General features: G+C 35.4%; 1 protein-coding gene and 1 long non-coding RNA gene across 3 annotated transcripts in view; both read right to left on the bottom strand.

Annotated features, from left to right (window-relative positions):
- The window catches only part of LOC131150692 (uncharacterized), a 31,429-nt gene extending 19,605 nt beyond the window's left edge, over positions 1 to 11,824 (bottom strand). Inside the window, exons 1-4 of one of the 2 annotated variants that reach the window (XM_058101566.1) lie at positions 11,362 to 11,824; positions 6,092 to 6,187; positions 5,313 to 5,396; positions 4,148 to 4,308 (exon numbers count right to left, since the gene is read on the bottom strand). In XM_058101566.1, coding sequence (XP_057957549.1) covers positions 4,148 to 4,308; positions 5,313 to 5,396; positions 6,092 to 6,187; positions 11,362 to 11,592 — 572 coding nt within the window. In that variant the 5' untranslated portion in view covers positions 11,593 to 11,824. The remainder of the gene's footprint in view (positions 1 to 4,147; positions 4,309 to 5,312; positions 5,397 to 6,091; positions 6,188 to 11,361) is intronic. The other variant, XM_058101567.1, reaches the window with a different exon arrangement.
- Positions 11,825 to 13,662: 1,838 nt separating this feature from the next.
- Positions 13,663 to 14,440, bottom strand: LOC131150694 (uncharacterized). The gene is made up of 2 exons (XR_009135587.1): positions 14,259 to 14,440; positions 13,663 to 14,087 (listed from the first exon to the last, which is right to left on the bottom strand). It is a non-coding gene; the product is annotated as an uncharacterized LOC131150694 (long non-coding RNA).
- Positions 14,441 to 15,445: the final 1,005 nt, after the last annotated feature.

Below are 15,445 nucleotides of genomic sequence, written 5' to 3'. Positions count from 1 at the left end.
AGTTCTTACCTTAAGTTCTGTGTCTAATGCTGAGTGCGAATCTTGTCAATTGAGAAACATTATCGTGTTCACTTTGCTTCCCGGGTTGACAAACGACTAGTTAGTCATTTTGTGCTACTCCATTCCGATGTTTGCAGTCCTAATTGTGTCACATCGAAGTTGAGGTTTCAGTGATTTGTTACATTTTTTTATGACTACTCTAGGATGACTTGGTGGTATTTAATAAAAGATCATTCTGAGTTGTTTAATATCTTTTCTGCCTTCTATTCTCAAACAAAGACTCAGTTTGATATGCCGGTCAAGATGCTTCTTAGTGATAATGCTAAGGAGTACTTCAATACCCAATCTACTACCAATATTAATAATTCTGGCATGATCCATCAATCCTTTGTGCCCACACTTGACAACAAAATAGAGCTGCAAAGTGGAAAAATAAACATATTATTGAAGTCACTCATACCCTATTTGTATCAAACGAATGTCCCTAAAGTTCTTTTAAGTGACGCTGTGGTCGCAGCTTGCTCCCTCATCAATAAAATGTCATCCTGTCCTTGCTGGTAAAATCTTATATTCAATTTTCCTAAGGATCCTTTGTTTGCATATTCATATGTGTGTCCTTTGTTCATCAGTTAATTCCAATAATGGATAAGTTGAATCCTCGTGCTATCATGTATTTTTCTAGGCTATTCCTATAATCAAAAAGGATATCAATGTAATAGCCCTAATTTACATTGATTATTTGTCTTCGTTGATGTTACCTTTTTTTGAGTCTACGCCATACTTTCTGATTCCTTGAGTTTTGTTGACCTCGATGAGTCCCTTCCTCTACCTTGCCTTCCAAATGTTGACCACCTGTGCCTAATCCTCCTACATCTTCATCCAGTTTGAGTCCTTCTTTTCACTTGAATCATCCTAATTTGCAGGTATACACACAGTGACTTAAGGGAGGAGAGCCTCCTCCAGCTTCTACTACTATGCCTCTAGTTCCCTCTTCAGAGGATCTTCTTTCCGATTATATTGATCATCTTATAGCTGTTCAAAATGGTCAACTCACTTGTACCCAACATCCAATCTCTAATTTTGTTTGTTGTGATTTCTTGTCACCCTCGTATTACTATTTTTTTTGTACTGTATCTTTTGTTGCTTTTCTAAAATCTATTTCTAAAGTCTAATCCCATTCTGGGTGGAGGACTGCAACGGTAGAAGAGGTGCGTGGGCTACATGATAATGATACTTGGGATTTGGTACCTCTCCCTCTTGATAATTTTGTGGTTGATTGTCATTGGGGATACAATGTGAAGGTTAATCCAAATGGTCTTGTGGCTTTTTTGAAGGCCCACCTTGTTGCTAAAGCATATACTAGGTGTACAGTTTGGATTATTCGACACATTCTCTCCAGTTGCTAAACTTGCCTTAGCATGTCTATTCATCTCCTTAGCCACTAGGCCCACTACTTGTCATTGGCCTCTACAATCTACATTAGTGTGTGAAGAATTCCTACATGGTGATCTTCAAGAGGTCTATATGGAACAACTGCCTGGATTTGTCACTCAAGGGGAGTCAAACTCAGCGTGTCGGCTTAAGAAATTATTGGATTAAAACAATCTCCTAGAGCATGGTTTGGCCGATTTATTGTTGTAGTACTCGAGTTCGGCCTCCGACGGAATACGATAGATCACTCTATATTTTATTGTCATACTCCATCCGATTAGGATTTTGTTTATTTCATGTGTAGACAACATGTAGTCATTGGTGATATGATCAAGGCATCTAGGACCTAAAGCTTTTCCTACAATCACTCTATATTTTATTGTCATACTCCATCTGATTAGGATTTTGTTTATTTCATGTGTAGACAACATGTAGTCATTGGTGATATGATCAAGGCACCTAGGACCTAAAGCTTTTCCTACAAAGTAAGTTTCAAACCAAGGACTTGGGACCATTAAAGTACTTCTTAGTCATAAAAGTATTAATGTCTCGTACAAGAACTTTCTAGTCACAGAGGAAGTGTATTCTTGATCTTTTAGATGAGATGAGACTGAACTATTGGGATCCAAGCCTATTGATACACCCATGGATCCCAAGAGTAAGTTAGTGTCAAACATAGGTGATTTGTTGCCCAATATAAGACGGTACCAGAGACTGGTTAGAAAGTTCAATTTATCTCATAGTCGGTCGACCAGATATAGATTTCATTACAAGTATTGTGAGTCAGTTTCTCGATTCCCCAGGGACAAGTCACTAGAATGCAGTAATTAGAATTTTGAGAGATCTCAAAGGTGCACTAGGGAGAGGTCTCTTATATCAAGATCGGGTCACACTCACAGTTAGGGACATATAGATGTAGATTAGGTCGAGTCACCTTCTAACTAAAGATCCACAATCGGATATTGTATCTTTGTTGGTGATAATTTGGTTTCCTGGAAGAGAAAGAAACAAATTGTGGTGGCTAGGTCTAGTTATGAGTCAAAGTTTAGGGCTATGGCTCACACTACATGCGAACTTATTTGGTTGAAGAACATGTTGGAAAAATTGGGTTTCAACTACTCAGCTATGGAGTTGATGCTTGATAATCGAGCTACTATTCATATTGCCTCTAACCCGGTCTTCCTTAAGCAAAGCACATTGAAGCTAATTGCCACTTTGCTTGGGAGAAACTTGTACAGAAGAACATTACAACTACACATGTGAAGTCCAATTTTCAGTTTGTTGATTTGTTCATTAAAGCCATGGAAGGTGCTCGTGTTGAATTCATTTGTAACAAGCTAAGAGCATATAATATATATGCTCCAACTTGAGGGGGAGTGTTAATGATTATTTCATCATTTAGCATTATTAGTTTAAGAGTTACGTTAGAAAGTGTGAATCAATAAGAGTATTACAGTCATGGTATTACAGTCATTGGTATTGTACTTGACATATGTTATAAATAGAGGGACAGATCTGTTACTGAGGTTATGACTTCCACTTTACCCAATTATTCAACAATTATAAATATATTAGTAACAAGTAATAGTACTATATTACAGGTACATTAACATCCAATTGACCAAAATGGTGAGGACAATTTAGTACAAAAAATAAGATTCCCATAGGAATGGGCAGAAGCATGGAGATGAGTTTCCTATGATTTGTGGGAATCCTTTGCACCTAGGAAATGTGAGATTCCCACCACATCACATTCCAGGCCCAAAAAAAATGTGAGAATGTTATGTCTGCGGGAATGTTGAAAGATGTCGCAAATCAAATGCCCCCTTAGTTCTAATTGAACTAATAGCCTTGGAAATTACAAATTAGTAAATTGACTTTATTTCTCTTTTGTTTTTGTACTCTATATTTTCTGTATTTCTCTTCATTTTTCAAATAAAAAGTCTATTAATAAAAATAAGGGCAACTCTTAGCCCAACAAAGTAACAAAAAGGGTGCCACATACACACTTGATGAACACAACTTCAAATTATAGAAACAGCCTTTCAAAATTTTGAGGTAAAGGCTACATAAATTGAGTCATCCCCCGACAATTGATGTGCCATTCTATGTTTTTCTTTCTTTCTTTTTTCTTTTCTATATATTGTTTAAAAATAATTAAGATGTCAGCATCCTCACAGTTCAGCCTGTTGTCTTGAATGGTTTCAATGGGCTTTTACAGATGAAAAACACCCAGGTGTGAAAAGATTGGAGCAGTTTGAAAATAGTAGTAGAAATGAAGTAGTGTGAGGGCAAAAGAAAAGCATAAAAATAAAAAATAAAAATAAAAATAAAATAAAAAGTTACCTCACTCTACTTTTCCTAAGGAGAGTTTCCTCTCCGTCCAAACAGGAGTAAAGGCAACTGACACTGCCTTCCATCAAAAGAAAAATATCAAAGAGATACTTGAGCACATTTCACAAAAACTTTGAGCGTTAAATAAGCCTGAAAGCTGGGTGAAGGATTTCATAAAGCCACGATCAACATCTAGTTATGTGTCAAATGGATTAAAATTGACTTTTAAGTGGAACAGCTCCATGGTTACATTGCACTTGAAAAATCACTTTTAGTTGAATATTACAAATCAGAGAAGATCACTGACAACAAAGGATCAGGCCAGAATGTAATTTGCACACTTTATTTACTCTGAATTTGGTGGAAATAGCCATGAACTCACCAATGAATTTGCAGTAAATCAATGTAATCTGTGTTAAGGCGCTTAAGGCTTTTCTCAACACTTTCTCTAATATTGGCAGCATCAACCCGCAAAAGCTTTGCATTATCACGCAAATAAGTTGACCTTTCTGAATAACCACACACTTTTGTTGCCAGAATAACCTAATGAATTAGCAAAATGGTGAAATACATCAGTGCTCCAACATCATTAAAATCTGAGTTCATTTGGCATTCATGATTTATAGTTGGTATCTCTTTTGTTTGCAATGTTTAGAATTTCTCATATGTTGAAAAATAACACTTCCAAAATCAAGAAATACAAAGCTATTGAAAGCAAGCAATTCCCATGATTCTAATGCAAAAGCCCACGGTGCATATCTTTTACAATTATAAAAGCAAAACAAACTTCAAAAGTGTAAATATCTCAAATTTTCCATGCATTGCTGTAGTTTATAAATTAATAAATTATCCATAAACCATTTTTCTGATGGGTAAATAAATATACACAGGATGACAACAACAATACAAAACCTTCCCTACAGAAATTCAAACCCTGGTCTTCTTTTGATGACCAACGACAATACAATATGTGACAAGCTCATGCTCAAACCAAAAAAATCACTAGCAGTATCGATTCCCTTTTTTTTTTTATAATAAAAGAAATAGTATTATGAAAGGAGAAGATTACCAACCACCGGAGAACAAGAAATCCTCGAGAAAAAATGAAAAACAACAGAAAGAAACAAGCGATTAACTAAGAAACCTCATGTATTCCTATAAATCAAGTGCAAAATTTTGGAATTAATTTTTATAATTATGTCTAATCTTACAACAATTATAAAAATCTTACAGCTAGGTATAACATCAGAAGAAGCATAATCTGCACAAATCCTTTAGACCAAAAAGAAAAAAGCATAACAACACACTGAAAGCAGAATTATGAATTCCATTTTGTGAATATTTATTTGAAGATTTCAAGGAAAATATTCTATGCCATGAGTGTTTCTTCTTGACAAATTACTTTTATCATTCAGAACTTCTGAATCAGAAGATCAAAGAGGAGCGCAAAATCTTAATTTAGACTGTCATTCATATATTCAATTTAAAAATTACATGGCAAGAAGATAAAGAACTTAGCAGCCAGTAATCCATCACAACTGTAATACTTTGTCACGGGGTTGAGACCTCAACCAGCTACCAATATACAGATCTGTTCTTCCTTGCGTCTCCTTGCTCATAGGAATTGGATACTGAAAAACAAAAATTGAATGAAGAAGGTCATAGTAGTTTATCTACATGAGATAAGAGGCATAGACAAATGCAACTTAATATGCATTTGCTAATAAGGTACACTAACAAGGAATTACTGCCAAACCTCGGAGCTACTGAAAACTGCATCATGCTATAAATATGTAGCAAATTCTTGAGGATATGAAAAGATTTTTTTCTCTCCAATCTTCAAAAAAAATTTTAGTAGTTAAATGAAAATAAATGGAAAGGGTGAAGAATCCCTTAATTAGTAGTTTGATTAAGAAGAAAAGTATGTTCCAGTGTTAAGTGTATATGCCTATGTGACTATCAATCATTATGCATCAAATAAACAAGAGTAAACAGATGTAATATTAAATTACTATTTTGAAATTTCAACACTTCTCATACAAATTACTTGAAACAAATAAGAAGTATGTGTGTGCATGCCTGCCTGCTCATTGGTGTTTACCACGAAAATTCTTTAGTATTGCTGCACTCCTTCCTACAGAGAAACTAAATGCTATGATATCTTATTTTTGAACATCAAACAATTTTAATTGGTTTACAAAGGTAACGAATTACAAAAAGGTGTAGAAGAATTTGTTAAGCACATGGGCATTAATAGAAGAGATAGGTATGGTAAGCCTTAATGAAAAGAAAATAATTGGGCACTTGAGTTTAGTGAGGAGCTTACAGCCTCTGCTGTGTCTAAGGAATTAATCCCACGTTCAAAAGCATAATTAAGAATTTCATGAGCCTCTTTCTCAGTATTTTGTTGTCCAAATGTCATCTGCAGTATAAAAGCCATATATCCACAATCAAAGCTAATATTACTAAATCATCAAGACTAACAAGATACAAATATGCATGGCTAGTGCCTCACTCATCAAAGAAGTCCATATCATATATCATGAAAAGACAAACTTTCCCACATTTATTGTATGAAAGCTGAAACAGTTCACAAAAGCACATGCACATATAGGCAATTGGAAGATAACTAATTTATTTCAATCACCAAATGACATATTTTTTTTTTAAAAAAATTCCTATTAAAAAATAAGGTTAGGATCATGAGGATCAACACACAAGGAGGCACCAACAATTGTGAATGAAATCAATATAGATTCATCTATGGAGCACACCACATTGGAGAAGTAAAGTGTACCCAAAAAATGTGATATCTGCAGCTTCAGCATTAGAATAGTTTTTTGGAGTGTTAAGGATCATAACAAATATATCGTTTCTGAGTTCTTGAGTACCCAACAAAGAAACAATTTAACAGCACAAGGAGATTACTTATCTTGATTAGTATATGGAATGTGAACAGAGAACATACACCCAAAGACACGAACCACAATATAAAACATGATGTTTCTAGGTACACAACGGAGAAGGGAATTTGGCTCCCAAGAACACTGCGAGTTAGAAGACAGCATCAATCCAAAAAGTTATGCGACTATGCAAATGAAAAAGTAAAGTGTGCTATGTCAAGTAAACATCTATTTTTCAGTTCAACTAATCCTTTTTGCCGAGGCTTTGTACACAGTGTCCAATAAATAATCCCTTTAGCCAAAAAAGATTGAAAAGTTGTTCGAACAAATTCAAGTATATTTTCATATCGAAAAAGTTGAGTACAATGAATATATTGAATGAATATATTAAGAAATTCAAACCTATCTTTTAACAAATAAATCGAGGTTATACATGAAAAATCATCCACAAAGGACACAAAATATTGATGACCAATCACACTCTACATAGACCCCAAAGTAGTTTTACTCATCAATCTACAAAAATTTTGAGTGCAGGAAAGAAAGTAGTTTTGCTCTCCCAAGCTCAAACACACACAAAATGTTTTAAGTGCCATGAAAGTGATGTTCACAATGGCCAAACAAGGATCACCCATGCCAAAACCCTCCTAAAGTGTTGAGGAGTCACGCCCCGTGCAGCTGCAAGACTACACTAAGTCCAGCCCAGCAGTAATTCTTATCTAAGGAAACACTCTAGTGTCTCACCTCATGATCAAGTCTCACAGCATGACTGCACTTGAACCAACTAAGGTCATCACTAAGAAACCCAAACTCGAATGGTAATGGATAACTCACATTCAACCAGTACTGAGGGTAACTCTCATCCCCTTAGTACAACCGGGGTCTTAGATGATACCGCCCAACTATATAGCCAACGACTTAGAAGGATGTACACCCAAACCTCCAGCCAAAGAGACCCACGCAATCCCATTCCCAAATGGATTTTCCGTGGACCTCCTGATCCCACGTCGAAGGCCACAACTCGCCTATAAGCTGATCACCAACTAGCATACCAATGGTTCTTAAAATTAACACCACTGCCAGAACACACTCTCAATACTTAATATGGATCCGTATTTACAACCTTGTCTATTAAGACCAAACTCTTACCAAAGTTTCCAAGAGAACTCGTCACACAAATTCACAGAGGCAAACCACTTGCTAGAACCAAACTCCAATTGAAACCAGCTGAGACTCATCTCAGCTCACCTCATGGAGCAAACCAACCCAAGATCTCATCTGATCAACAATTCCAACGTGATCCAATTCTAAAATTTAGCACAATACCATTTTTTGACAATCAAATCCCATCTCAAGGTTCCATCCTAACCTTACCATCCAAGGCTAGATCCCATCTCAAAGGTTCTTCCTGTCAATACTAACAATCAGCTTGGTATTAAACCAAATAACCATCCCAGCTCAAAGACATCAATTGTTTCCAAAGTGAGTCTCCATCTAGGAGTCTTACAAGACACAACTCCAAAGATGGATCCCCACCCTAGAGTTTCTGCACAAATAGACGATCTCAACACCATGGGGTAATGATGACCAACGAGCCAACCAAGCTGAAACCCAATAAGTCGTTCTAAAGATGAGTACCCACCCAAGGAATCTCACAAACACAACTCCAAGGATGAGTCCAATGTAAGCTCAAATCTGAAAAGTCGTTCCATAAGCAAGTTGGGCCCAACCCAAGGAGTCTCACTAACACAACTCCAAGGATGTGTACATCCAAGGAAACTCCCGAAACATGACTGAACTCAACATCCAGGGCTCGCAACCCATTTCCTCATGAGATAACATATATAATCAAAGTGCCATCATTATGAAGTTAACTGTCTAGCTCAAATCCAACCACGGGAGCAATACAAGAACTTCGTCAAGTCCTCAAGTCTCAAGCTCAAGTCACACCACCGATGACAATACTCAATATCAAAACCAATCCTCCATGTCCTCAGACATAGAAATCTCAAAACCTAACTCAAAGCTCAGCGATCTTCCATGTCCACAATATCTTGTCCTCTGAAAAAACGAATCTCGACCACAATCTATTGTGGTTTATCCAAATTGAACCTCATCAATTTATAATATTCTCGAACAAAAACAATCTCAACCACAACCAATTGTGGTTACCATTCTAGTATCTCTGCTCCAACCAATCTAAGGCACAATTCAGCGTGGTTACCATTCTGATATCTCTGCCCTATAGTAGGAAATCAATCTTTCCTTTGAAAGGAAGCCCTCTGGCTCAATTGCTGCACAACCTTGCACAACAATGACAAATAAGAAAGGCTCTTTGGCCACAACGACGCATGTGCCCACTGGCAACATGGCTAAAATGTCCTCTGGCAACTAATCATGATGCCCTCTAACATGAGTCATCGATTAAAGGCCACAAATGTAAATCACACAAATGCACTTCTGTTAATTCAACAATAGCAGTCTCCAACCGCATTTGTACCATTTGGGACATATTATACAATTAATTGGGTTGCAATGATGTTTAATGGGCAACATTCGTGATTCCCTTCTATTCAATACCCCACCAGGTAAACGTCACCACTATGAAAAACATAGAGCCGCACTCGAAGACATTTGTCCAAGGTGTTCATGACTCATTCTTCCCTATAGATAAAAGAATGTTACCTCTCTCTATAGATACAAACTTCTCATGTTCCATAAAGACACCCTTAGACAAACTCCTACAACCATCGACTTCCACCAAATCAAAGAGTATCACCTCAGCTTATAGAATGAGGACACCACATTGTCTAAACGAGACACCCTTAGACAAACTCCTACAACCATTGACTTCCACCAAATCAAAGAGTATCACCTCAGCTTATAGAATTAGGACACCACATTGTCTAAACGGATAAACTACCCAAGCTCCAATGCCAACCACAATAAGATAACTCCCAAAGTAGCAAACATGCTGACTTCAGTGCCAACCACAATAGAACAAATCCCAATATGTGGCAACCATACTGGTTCTAGTGCCAATACCGCAACAGGACAAATCCCAAAGAATGGCAACCATATCGTCTCCAGTGCCAATTACAAAAAGACAAACCCCATGTAGCTATAATACCTACCTCCAGAGCAGAAGGTATTCTTATCTTTATTCCCATCAATCAACTCTCATCCCTTATCAAGGGTGTAAGGCATCATCAAGTAACCTGATTTCCCAAGACATTCACTGAAGGCCAACTTTCATCTCCTTACCCACAATGGGTTACATGACAGAAGGTGAGTATGAGACAAGAACCTACTCAAAGATAACTGGCTCCTTCCCCCACTCAATAACACAAACCAAATACCCACAATCGAGTTGATGCCAACCATTTCCATCTCATTCCTCATTCAAGGTTGAAAGATTCGCTCTGATACCAACTTTCACGAATGTGGAGTTTACAAAGGCCAAACAGGGATCACTTGTGCCAAAATCCTCCTAAAGTGTCAAGGAGTCATGCCCGTGCGGCGGCAAGACTACACCAAGTCCAGCCTAGCCATACTCTTCCAAGAAAACACTATAGTATCTAAGTTCGTGTCCAAGTCTTACGACATGACTTCACTTGAACCAACTAAAGTCATCGCTGAGGAACCCGAACTCTAACAGTAAGGGAAATAACTCACATTCTACCAGTACTGAGGGTAACTCTCATCTATTCAATACAATCAGAGTATTAGATGATACCGCCCAACTGTATAGCTAATGGCTCAAAAGGACGTACATCCAAACCTCCAACCAAAGAGACTCGCGCAATGCCATTCCTAAATGGATCATCCATGGAGCTCCCAATCCCACATGAACACCCAAGACACGCTTCAAGGATATCAAAAGCCTGCCCCTGAGCACTCCTCAAGGTTGGTCACTTAGCACTTATCGAGATACCAAGGGAGGTTGCACGCACACCTAATGTTCCCCTAAGAATCATTCTCTGAAATATTCTCAGTCACATATAAGTAACCACCAAGGATCTAATGATCATATATCATAGATTTGAGAACACCACACTTAGAACTATTCGGACCAACCACAACATCACAAAGACATACCAAAACCATCCCCATGACAACCGCATAGTCATATCCAAGTTAACCGAACATACCTCCTAGTTTATGATCACATAGCAAAACTTGGTGTTAGGGTAGCAGAACTCTAAAACTCTAACACTGAGCTTCAGAGTATATTTTCATGTACAAATGCTGCATCTTAAAATGCTAAGCTTCAATTGACCCCATGAAGGCTTGACATAAGAAATTGACATTTTGAATATTAAGTGAAAAAAGAACCCTCATAGAAAAGTTGAGATACCGCTTTTTAATGGATTTTATCGACGCGCGCCAATGCAAATGCAACTTGGAGAAGAATGCACAAACTTAAAAATACAAAGTAGGTTTGCTTAGGCTTTCTTATTTCCTAGAAGTAAAAACACAATTTCTGCTTTCAAAAGCTAGAGTGCTTTTAAAACCATTTTAAAAGGAAAATAACAAAATACAATGAGGATTCTGCTTGCAACAATAAATGAAAACAATCCATTTCATCTCATTCTGCGATCAAAAAAAAAAACGGGGAAATAAACGAACAAACAAACCCACACACAAAGAACTGAAACTGACAATTCTTCTTCATACAATAAAAAGTTCTTACAGTTCCGAGAGTAATTTCGCTAATGTGAAGATCAGAGTCCCCAAGCTTCCTGTACTCTAAGGCGCTCCTCTCTCCGAGCTTGGCTTTAATGGAGGTCATCAGAGAGGCCCTCCTCGTAGTTCTTACAACTGATGGAAAAGGTTCATGGCCCATGAAACTCCGGTGAAAAATCGAGCCATTGTTGCAGGTAGAAGCCGGAAGGACATAGGAGCTGCTCCACGACAGCGCCATGGTTCAAGCTCAGAGTCAGAGCTCAAACTAGTGGCGCTTCTTTTGGGGTACGGTATCCTTTGCCTTATCAATCCGCTAACCGTTCGAGTTCTCTGGACCTTCGAAATTCGAATGTCTGGCGTACGGTGGAGATTTCATGAATATTCGCATTTTTCATTTTTGCGAACAAAATTTCACAAAATCTGGTGACGACAGTTAGGAGCTTCCCAAATGTTGAGAAAAGGAAACAGAGGATACGATTTTTAATGTTTGATTATTAAAAAGAGTGAAAAAAAAAATAAAAATAAAACCATACCACGTTAATAGATTAAATTCTAATCTATACATTATTAATATTTAATTTTTTAAAATTTTTAATTATATTATAATATTTTGTTTTTAATAATATTTGACATAAAAATAAATAATAAAAAAATGAATTTATTTTTTGTTTTTCTTCTTTTTTTCCAAACAAAAATTGTTTATTCAAATTAGCCCAAAATGAACATAGTTTCGTTTTCACTTTCTCTAAAGTTTCATGAAAATTTCATTTCAAATAATTAAATTGCTCTGTCAAATTTGATAGTAATACTTCTTCTACATAGCATTATCACACTATTATTTTTTTTTAAAATAATAAATTTGTTGATAAAATAAAAGTAATATTATTACTATATTATAATAATTTTAATAAAATGACTAATATTTAGACACTATATTATTTTTAATAATTTCAATTAAATTGATTATTTAATTGTTTAATTTTTAAAATTTATGATTGTTAAAAATTTTAGAATCAAATTTAATTAGAACAAAAGACATTGGCCTCTCTTGAAATTTAGACAAAAACACTTACCTCTTTTAAAATTTTAAAATTTTTATAAACCTCCTCAGAGGTTTATCAAAAGGACACCATTATATTTTACATTAAAAAAAAATTGTTTTGAACAATGTAGGAATCTCAGAAATCAAGTATAAGTGAAGGTCCATGGTTGGATCCATGTTGAGTTGAGTGTGGGTTATAATGCCCACTTAACTTACAAAAGAAAAAAAAAATCGATTAACAATATATATAATATTTGGAGTAGTAGGATTTTAAAAATTACATCCACTCAATAATAGATTTTGAGTCCAAATAAGTAAGATTTGGGGTTAATTCAATTTTATTTAGTTTTTTAGTTTGAAGATAATTTTAATAAACGATATTAGATTGTTAGATTCCTATCAATATCTTGTAGAAACTTATAAAATATTTTATTGTTCTATTACAATCTTTTTTTGAGGTGAACCTTAATTTTTTTTTTTTTTTTTCATATCGAAACCTAAAAATTCTTAAATAAATAATTGTATAACCTAAGAGAAAAATTTTCAAATAGCAATCGAAATAAATTTATTATGGAGTGATTCCTAAATATGAAAACTTGTTGTATCTTTTTTCGAAATGAATGTAGAGAAAGATCGACCTTTTTTCTATTAGTACTCCAATGCTCATGTAAATTAATAATGCAATAGTTTATGATTATAAATGAATAATTATAAAAATTTTAATCTTATAAAATAAATAATTCTTTTATAGAATTATTTCACCCATGGCACAAACCACTCAACCTTCATTGGCTTTAGGTGTATGAGATTTTTAAAATCATAGGTTAGTTTGTGGGATTTTTTGAACCTCAAGAAAAGTTAGCGTGGTTTTGTCAAACCTTAGGAGATGTCAATATTTTTTACCCATTGAATTAAGTATGCATTCTTAATAATTTTTATATTGGGAATATAATAATTTTTTATATATTGGTTACCCATATTTAAGTGTAAAATAATTAAAACATTAGCATGGAAATTATATATAATATTCATATGATGCAAGCATTTCATTCTCAAAAAAGAAGTTATTGGAAAATTTATTTTCATGAAAATATTTTATATTGAAAAGGCGTTAATATTAAAAATATTCCCGATCGCGATACATTCTTAAGAACAAGATGCATGCCTCATGAAAAAAAGATATATGTGCCCTATAAAATTTCCAAAAAAACCCTTGTTTTAAAGAATGATCATATTTTTAACATGAAAACTTATACTTGTTTCTCATTTTAGTCATTTAAAAATATATTTGACAAATTACTAATTTTCATATTTTACAAGTCTCATAACATTTCCCTTAGCCCAAAAAAAAAAGGTCTCGTAGAATTTCTTCTAGTTATTTTAAAAAACAAAAGGGGCAAAAGTGGAAATAATAGATCAAGCATTTCTGAGAAGCGTGAGGGCTTCTGCACCAGCAGAAGAAGTCCAGCATTTTGTCCGGCGGCGGCAATCTGTCTCTAATCGTCGGGTGGCCGAGAAAGTTGTTCTTCCAAATACCCAATGTTGTCTCCTCCAAAGAACGTATTTCCTCTTAGTTTGAGCTCCGCTTCTGCTCTTTCCATGACTTTTCTGCGGCTTGTTTCAGAGCGAGCTCGTGTTCCTCGCCCTCTGATCAGAGAGTAACCAACCTAGGCTGCTTCGAATAGTTGATACTATCACAGTGATCAACGAATTAAGATTAGTAATGTTGCCCCATAGAACAATCTCTTCACTGGGATTTCAAAAAGGAAATTTATAATTGCTTTCGTAGGCAATATGAAAAATAAATTTTTAAAAAAAAAATTTGGAGACTGAAGTTGGGAAATTCTTGTATTACTACTCACTTCTCATGATGTCAAGATCAGGTTTGGTGCATGCAACGATCGGGAGAGGGTGACAAAAGTTGAAAACTTATGCAGTGCTTCGTGTTTTGCAGTTCTGCTCTTGATTTAGTTTATGGTTCCTATCCCTAGCCATTCGGTTTTCTAGGGAAATTCTACAAACAGGTGGTGGACATCTGGATTTTCTGGAACCCAATTATATTGCAGAACATTTTAAATATCTTCTAAAACAGGAGGGGGGGGGGGGCGGGGGGAACAACACCTAGTTTTGCAATTAATTAAGAAATTAATTAATAAATGAATGAATTGATTCATTTGCCATTTTAAGTGCAACATTTTGATTGGGGTGTTCTAGATTTGGTTCAATTTTATCTAAAACTATTGACAAAACCGAAATAATCAATTTTAAAATTCTTAAATAGAAATTAAACATTAAAACAATGTTCAATTTAACCTTGGACCGAATTTTTTGGGTTAGGCTCAGTTCTTAGTACAAAATATTAAAAATATAAAATTCAATTTAAATAAAGTTAATGTAAGTAAGTCAATTGACTTTCAAACTTGAAATCTATAACCACATTAATCGAAAACCTTTGAGATTCGATTCATGTAGTGCCAACATGACACTACCTTTTCCTTTCATCCATTTTTTATTTTTGCTCTCTTTTCTTTCCTTTCCTTTCTTTTTTTCATCTGTTTTTTTTAATGTTGTGCTTGACAACCGATTCCATCTTCTCCTCACTTTTTTCTTCACTACCTTTTCCTTTCATCCATTTTTTATTTTTGCTCTCTTTTCTTTCCTTTCCTTTCTTTTTTTCATCTGTGTTTTTTTAATGTTGTGCTTGACAACCGATTCCATCTTCTCCTCACTTTTTTCTTTTCCTCCACTTTCCTTCAGTCGCTACCCATCTTCCTCACCCTTTTTCTTTTCCTCTCTTCCCCTTTTTCTTCTCTTCTCTTCTCATCTCTCTCTCCCCCCCATTTTGCTACTTGTCCTTGTGGGGAACCTTTGTGTCACCAGCTATGGTTGGCACACGTCGACCTGATCTGGATGGAATCCAAATGCAGCATGTTGCTCAAGTCATTACTAGAGTGGTATTAAATTTTTATGCTCTATTTTTTTTCATTGGTCATCATTTTGTGAGGTATCAGTGTATCACTGTGCAATATGTGGAAGTCCACATCTGTGA

Source organism: Malania oleifera, chromosome 3, assembly GCF_029873635.1.
Source record: "Malania oleifera isolate guangnan ecotype guangnan chromosome 3, ASM2987363v1, whole genome shotgun sequence".
Classification (NCBI taxonomy): Eukaryota; Viridiplantae; Streptophyta; class Magnoliopsida; order Santalales; family Ximeniaceae; genus Malania; species Malania oleifera.
This window is presented reverse-complemented; position numbering and strand designations above follow the sequence as displayed.